At 49.4% G+C, this 7,626-nt stretch overlaps 1 protein-coding gene across 2 annotated transcripts; it reads right to left on the reverse strand.

The window, feature by feature from the left end:
* Positions 1-247: 247 nt before the first annotated feature.
* Positions 248-4,426, reverse strand: LOC119258418 (class I histocompatibility antigen, Gogo-B*0101 alpha chain-like). 2 transcript variants are annotated; one of them, XM_037526753.2, is made up of 7 exons: positions 4,250-4,426; positions 3,680-3,949; positions 3,188-3,463; positions 1,604-1,879; positions 1,368-1,487; positions 935-967; positions 248-823 (listed from the first exon to the last, which is right to left on the reverse strand). In XM_037526753.2, the coding sequence occupies exons 1-7, from the start codon at positions 4,311-4,313 to the stop codon at positions 798-800; spliced, it is 1,065 nt and encodes a 354-aa protein (XP_037382650.1). In that variant the 5' UTR covers positions 4,314-4,426; the 3' UTR covers positions 248-797. The 2 variants fall into 2 exon arrangements, with proteins under 2 accessions (XP_037382650.1, XP_054557125.1); XM_054701150.1 differs by lacking the exon at positions 1,368-1,487 and having other exon boundaries at positions 4,250-4,360.
* Positions 4,427-7,626: the final 3,200 nt, after the last annotated feature.

The following is a 7,626-nucleotide window of genomic DNA, read 5'->3' on the forward strand; positions in this document are numbered from 1 at the left end:
CCCATAGTCCAGAGACAGGACAGGTCCAGGTGGTGTCTGAGTCCCTGTCATCACAGGTCCTGCTGGGACAGGTGCTACTAAGGGACATGGACAAAGGAGCAGAGAGATGACCCCTGAGGAGTGCCCAGTCAAAGCCCACTACGCACTGAGCCCCGATTGGACACAGGCCCCAACCCCCTCGGCTCCTACAGCCTCTCCCGCCCCCACCTGCACAGACTCAGCACAGCAAACCTGCAGTTCAGGCTGATCCTCAGGACTTTTCTTTATTCTCAATTTTTAGGAATCTTCCTAATTAACCCATCACCCCCACATGACAAGGCAAGAAAAATAATTTCATATCTGGATTATTATTATTTTCAGTAGGGAAGTAATATTATTTCTCAGAAAAACATGATGTACAGGCAGAGATGAAGTCAGCCCTGCCTCTGCTGGAGCAGGAAAGTCATAGGTTAGTGTGGGAAGAGTCTTGGTGGGCAGGGCTGGGCCAGTCTCCCCACCTCCTCACATTATGCTAGTAAAAACAGAAAATTCAGATGCCATTTCAGCAGTGAAAACTAGGGGATACTGAAGTCACAAAGTGGAGAAGAGAAGAAACCCTGCATCACTCAGTCCCCACAAGGCAGCTGTCTTACCCTATGAAAGAAAATAACCATGAACAAATTCAGGGAATCATGTAAGTGTTGACATTCTCAATAGTCCACTGCATCCTCAGAAGGTCCTCTTCACAGCTTCCCCATAACCTGGTCTCATCCTATCTGCCCCAGCTCCTCCTACGGCAGGCCTCTAAGGTCTCACCTTTAGGAGCCCTGGGCATTGGCACTGCCTGGGGGGATCAAAACAACCTGATTAGAGCTATGAGAGATGAGACCTCAGGAGAAAATGAGGGGGTGACTCACCCAGGGGCTCAGGGACCAAACCCTTGATCCACACTTACTTGGAGCCTGAGTGTAGCTTCCTCCTTGTCCACCTGTGGGAAGAAACATTCTATGAAACCAGGAAGGAGTCAGCCCATGAAGTCCTAAAGGAATGACCAAGTCTGGACCCAGGGAATTTCTAGAATGTGACCGAACACTCAGAGCAGGAGCAGAAAATATGAACCAAGGAATTGAGAGGTGACTGGACCAACTGCCTCCTGGATAGAGTCTGTCCTTAACAGGGATGTTTACTGGGAATCATGTCCCTATCACCAGAAATATAGAGAGAAAGATTTATAATTCATTTCCATAAGTGCTTTACAAAAGACTTTTAACAATCAACTCTAGACTGGGCAACACAGTGTGTGGATGTTACTTCTCACTAACCTGGAGAGCAATTTGTACCTGGAACTTTAAAATGATAGTGGGAAGACACCCCACTCCCTTCCCTACCTGAGTGCTTCTTTCTCCACATCACAGCTACAGCCACTATAACTCCAGCAAGTTTAGCTCCAAGAAGGACCAGGCCAGCAATGATGACCATGGTGAGGGCAGTGGACTGAGGAGGGGGCACTGGAAGGGAAGGGAAGGGGAGGCCCTGAGCCCCAGGCCTCGATATGATGCTCTGAAGGTCTCCAGAAGGGCTCCTGATGCCCCTGAGAAGCTCTGTGTCCCCTTTCCCTCCTTACCCCAAGTCAGGACTCGGGGCTCCAGCAGCCCCTCATGCTGCACATGGCATGTGTATCTCTGCTCCTCTCCAGAAGGCACCACCACAGCCGCCCACTTCTGGAAGTTTCCATCCCCCTCATGCCTGGTCTCCATAAGCTCCGTGTCCTGGGTCAGGTCCTTCCCATCTCGCTGCCAGGTCAGGGTGATGTCCGCAGGGTAGAAGCCCAGGGCCCAGCACCTCAGGATGACCTTATGGTCAGAGGTGGGGTGGTGGGTCACATGTATCTTTGGGGGATCTGAGGGAGAAGCATCAAAAATTTAACACTTTGTGTTTCCATCATGGACACAAAAGCAGCCTCATGTGACCCTCCTCAGAATGGATAGGACACCGGTTTGGAGGGAGGAAGCACAAACCCAGAAACCAGAAAACAACTGCCAGGGAATTGTGGGGGAGGTTGTCAAAAATGGGGTACAATAACTGCTCCCTCCATCCCTTCCTGGGTGCAGGAAGGGTTCTGGGTTCTCTGGGATAATCAGGTGAGAGCCCAGGGTAGGAGGATGCAGGTCTCTAAGGAGGAGAACACAGACTTTTGCTCCTGACCTGAGTGGAAGGTGAATGACACAGAAAATCAGGAGTCACATCCAAAATGACCTCAGACCAAAAACAAGACCTTGAGAGAGAAACTCATGGTTCCCGAGATGGCTGCTGGGTCAAAAGGGCCAGGTGAAGAGTGATTTCAGGGATGGTCTTGTTAGATATTTAGGGCAGTGAGGACAATGCCTAAAGAAAATTAACACCCAACTATACCCAGGACCCCAGAAGACTCTTGCCAGAGCTGAACAATCCCATGAACATCCAAGAAATTCCCAGAGGGGGGAAAGTAGTTCTCGCCCTTCACTCCCCAACCTACAAAGCACAAGGAAAGCAAGAAGCACCCAGAGAGGGGAATTTCTCAAGACTGGATAGTTTGTGGATAATAAGACATCTCCCCTATACAGGAAAAGCAATATCTGGAAAAAACCCAAATGCTCTCCCACCCCCAAGGGAAGAGCAGGGGGTGCTGGCTGACACCCAGGCAACTCATGCCCAACCTGCCCCAGCCTGCTCCTGGGCCATAAACCAATATCCCAAGAGCACCTGTGCAGTGCACCCCAGGAAGGGATGGAGGGAGCAGTTATTGTACCCCATTTTTGACAACCTCCCCCCACAATTCCCTGGCAGTTGTTTTTTCCAAAGGATTCTCCCCACCCAGGTGCCTTTCCCTGAGAATCTTTTACTTCTGTCTCCAGATAAACTTTGCTGTCCTTCTGCTAAAGAGGTGGCTGTGAATTCTTCTCACACCATAGTCAGGGACCAAGGAACCCCCAGATCCACAAACACCCAAACCTGACAAGAGCCTCTTCACATTTGGAGAAACTGGACCCCTTAACTGTCCAGACAAAGTGGGGCCCTCTGGGCGCGTATCTCTCAGGTACAGAATATGAACCCAGGCCGACTCCTCCCTCTCCCCCACCAGAAAGCAGGTGTCATGGTGTGACTGTTACTCCATTTTCCTCTTGCAGGGAGAGGTCTGGAGGCTTGGAGGCCTCCCGGCCCCTGTTACCTGAGCGCTGCAGCATCTCCTTCCCGTGCTCCAAGTATCTGCGCAGCGACTCCACGCACCTGCCCTCCAGGTAGTTCCTGACGCGCTCCGCCTCCCCGGACGCCTCCAACTTGCGCCGGGAGATCTGAGCCCCCATGTCCGCCGCGGTCCAGGAGCGCAGGTCCCCGTTCAGGGCCAGGTAATCGGCGCCTTCGTAGCCGTACTGTCTGTACCCGAGGAGGAGGCGCCCGTCGGACCCCACATCGCAGCCGTGCATCTCCTGGAGGGTGTGAGACCCTGTCCCCGCCCCGTCACCCCGCGTCACCCCGCGGTCACCCCGCCCGCGCCTCCCGGGAATAAACTCAAACTGAAAATGAAAGTCCTGCGGGTTCTTCCCAGAGTCGAGGGTCCGAGGGGATCCTACAGTCTCGGGGTGTAGCTCAGATTCGGAAGGTGAGGGGTACCCGGCACGTGAGGGTGGGGTCGTGAGCGCCCCGGGCCCACCCCGCTCACCTGCCACGCTCTGGTTGTAGTAGCCGCGCAGGATGCGCAGGTTCTCTTGGAAGATCCGTGCGTTGTCCTTTGAGGTCCGCGTCTCCCCCTCCCAGTACTCCGACCCCTCCTGCTCCGCCCAGGGCGCCCGCGGCTCCATCCTTGGCCCCGCCGCGTCGCTGTCGAACCGCGCGAACTGCGTGTCGTCCACGTACCCCACGACCATGAAGCGGGGCTCCCCGAGGCCGGGCCGGGACATCGCGGTGGAGAAATACCTCAGGGAGTGGGAGCCTGGGGGCGGGAGGGAGACCCGGGCTGAGCCTCCTCCCTGTGCAGGTTCGGGGTCCCAGGGAGATGAGGGGCGAGGGGCTCATAAGATTTATAAGGGGCGGCGGGACCAGACCTCGGGTACCAAGAAGACGGCGGGAGGTTGGGAGGGACAGAAAGGGATCTGGAGAACAGCGGGGGCCCAGGGGCGACAAGGATTGGCAGAGGAGGCTGCCTTCCTGGGGTCCTGGGCCCCTGCCCGCTTGGGGGTCCTCTTGATCCTCCCTCCAGCAGCAGCTGTTTCCCTCCCAACCCCACACTCACCCGCCCAGGTCTCTGTCAGCGCCAGGATCGCCAAGAGCAGCAACAGGAGGGGCGGGGGCTTCATGATCCTAGTCTTAGGGGTCAGGGGCGCATCTGAGGTGGGTGCAGACTTTATAACTGGGGCGCTGGTGATGCTGCTCCGCTTCTCGAGAAAACCTCCAGGCAGTGGGAGTGAGAATGAGGAGGAGTCACAGGGGCAGGGGCAGGAGGCCCGACACAGATGTGAGAAGAGGAAATGAAACTGCTGGGAGGCAGATCATCCCCCTGACACTGCCTTAGGGGCTGTGACCCCAGAACCAAATCCTGGAACTTGGGTCTTTGCCTTGCCCGCTCCTCTCCTGCACGGAGACCTGGTCACACTGTCCCCCCGAGTTCCCTGAGACGGTTTCAGATTCTCTGTAGTCTGAGCAATAGTGAGGACCCCAAGTATAATTATGTTATGTGGGTTGTAGCTACTAATATTTTCTACACTAGGAATAAAACTGTTGTTAAAAATGCTATTATTTCGGGCTTTCCCTGGTGGCACAGCGGTGGAGCGCTGGGCTGCGAAGCTGCCCGCAGCGTCTGTAGCGCCGGTTCAATCGCCAGCACCGGGGAGGGTCCCACATGGCGCGACAGACCTCTCCTGTCTCGTCCGCTGCTCCCCTCAGCAGTGTACTTCGTCAGTCTGCCTGTTCTGCTCCCCGCTCTGGCTCTGGTGAATTCTCTCACCCTCCAGCGCTTCTGACTGTGCCCAGTGCTTGTATAAATAAATAAATAAATCTTTTAAAAAATGCTATTATTTCATTTAGACTAATGTTAATTACCTATTGGATATAAACAGAAAGTGTTTTTAACAAAAAAATCTACTTCTGAAAATAATCAGAGCATTAGAAAAGTGGGTATTTTATAGTTTATGTTTTTTCAAGTATGTTCCTTGCCCGTTTCATTAGAAGACAGATTTTAGTATTTTCTTCTGCATTTTCCTGTTGTTTGGGTTGAAGTCTATGGAAAATATATACAGCCTCACACACACATGCAGTGGTAGTATTTAATAACGTTTTCAGATAATTAGGAATACTCAACTTTGATACTCAATTAAAACACTGTAAGTAGTAATTTCTCAAATGTTATCTGCAAGCCTGAAACAATATCATTGAATGTTTCCTATTGTTACATTCCAAAGGCCTCTGCTTGCAGATGGAAGTGGTTTTTAAAAAATTGCCATTTTTAAAAAAATTGCCAATTTTTAAAAAATTGTTTGCTTCCCAATGTCCCGACCCGCGGGATTCATAGGCAGGAAAAGAGAAGGGCTGAGGATTGAAATGAGGGGCTTGAGACAACTTGACGCTAGCGTTTACTTCTTTATTTTTCTTTTACCTTTCTTTTACTTTTCCCTGTCTTTCTACCTTCCCTGACCATCTCTGCTCCTCTCGCAATAACCTCTCTCGCAATAACCTCTCGACCTTCTCGTGGTTCTCCTCTTATATCCTGGTAGCTCCTCCCATCGTACCTCCCAGTCTCATTTGATTAATAGGAAACACCTGTGGTTTCTCAGCAGGCAAAACGGTAAAGCGAAAACTAATTAATGGCACGTGTGTTGCGCAACACGGCGCATGCTCCAGGTGGCTCCGGACATCCCAAACCCCAGGTGTAGTCCCAGTAAAATTTCCTTCCTCAATGCACCCCTGCACCATCACCTCATTCCCCTGTGCTCCTCCTTCCCTCCCTCTGATCCCTCTCCCTCCTCCTCCCCTGCAGTATGTCTCTGATTTATAATTGTCTGTTTGTTTTTGTTTTGTTGTTTTGTATTATTATTATTTTCCCCTGACATCTTATTTGGTTCCTCTATATTCCTCCTATAAAATATCATTTGATGTTTTTCTTTTCCTTCTGACTTATTTCACTGAACATAATTCCTTTTAGCTCCATCCACGTTGCTGTGAATGGCATGAGTTTAACTTATTTGATTGCTGCACAGTATTCCATTGTGTATATGTACCACATCTTCTTGATCCAGTCATCTATTATTGGGCATTTGGGTTGTTTCCAGGTATTACCTATTATAAATAGTGCTGCAATAAACATAGGGGTACCAGTATCTTTTTTGAAATAGTGTTTTTGCATCTCTTGGGTAGATCTCTAGGAGAGGAATTGCTGGCTTATATGGTAACCCCATTTTTAGTAGACTGAGGAATCTCCAGACAGCTTTCCATAGTGGTTGGATCAGTTTGCACTCCCACCAGCAATGTAGAAGAGTTCCTTTTTCACCACATCCTCGCCAGCATTTGTTGTTGCTAGTTTTTTTTGATATGTGCCATTCTTAGTGGTATAAGGTGGTATCACACTGTGGTTTTGATTTGCATTTCTCTGATTATAGGGATGTTGAACATTTTTTCATATGCCTGTTGGCCTCTTTGGAGAAATGTCTTTTAAGTTCTTCTGCCCTTTTCTACACTGGATTGTTTATGTGGAGTCCTGTGAGTACTTTGTATATTTTTGTGATCAGTACCTTATCAGTTGTATGGTATGCAAAGATTTTTTCCTAATCAATGGGGTCTCTCTTTGATTTGGTTAATGTCTCTTTTGCTGTACAGAGCTTTTCAGTTTGAATTCTTTTTGTAATTTTTAAAAAAATTTATTTATTTATGCATACAAGGACTGGGATACAGGCCAGAGGTGTAGGGGTGATAGGATTAATCAGAGACTGAGTGGGGAACAGAACAGGCAGATTGACAGAAGTACACTGCTGAGGGTAGCAGTGGGCAAATCTGGAGAGGTCTGCTGTGCCATGTGGGTTGCTCCCTGACAGGCTGGGGGATCAAACTCATGCTGCAGAGGCTGCTGACATCTTCATAGGTTGCATCTTAACCCCTTGGGCCACCAGGGAGTCCCTGAGAGCTTTTCAGTTTGATGGACTACCAGGTGTTTATCATTTCCTTTACTTTCTTTGCTTTGGGTGATGAGTCTTTAAAGATGTTACTGAGATGTATGTTTGTAGTATTTTACCTATATTTTCTTCTATATATTTTATGGTTTCAGGTATTATGTCCAGATCTTTATCCATTTTGAGCTGATTTTTGTGTATGGGGAGAGGTAGTAGTCTAGTTTCATTCTTTTGCTCATGTTGGTCCAGTTTTCCCAGCACCATTTATTGAACAAACTGTCCTTCCAATACAATTCCTTGCTCCTTTGTTAAATATGAGTTGTCCAAAGATGTGTGGCTTTATTTCTGGGCTTTCTATTGGGTTCCATTGGCCTGTATGTCTATTTTTGTTCCAATACCATACTGTTTTAACTATTATGGCTTTGTAGTATAGCTTGAAGTTTGGAAGTGTGATACCTCCATTCAGTAGGGCTTTTGGCTATTTGTAGTTTTTTGTCAGTAGGGCTTTTTG

Source organism: Talpa occidentalis, unplaced genomic scaffold (genome assembly GCF_014898055.3).
Source record: "Talpa occidentalis isolate TD23 unplaced genomic scaffold, MPIMG_talOcc4v2.1 talOcc4.40, whole genome shotgun sequence".
Lineage (NCBI taxonomy): Eukaryota > Metazoa > Chordata > Mammalia > Eulipotyphla > Talpidae > Talpa > Talpa occidentalis.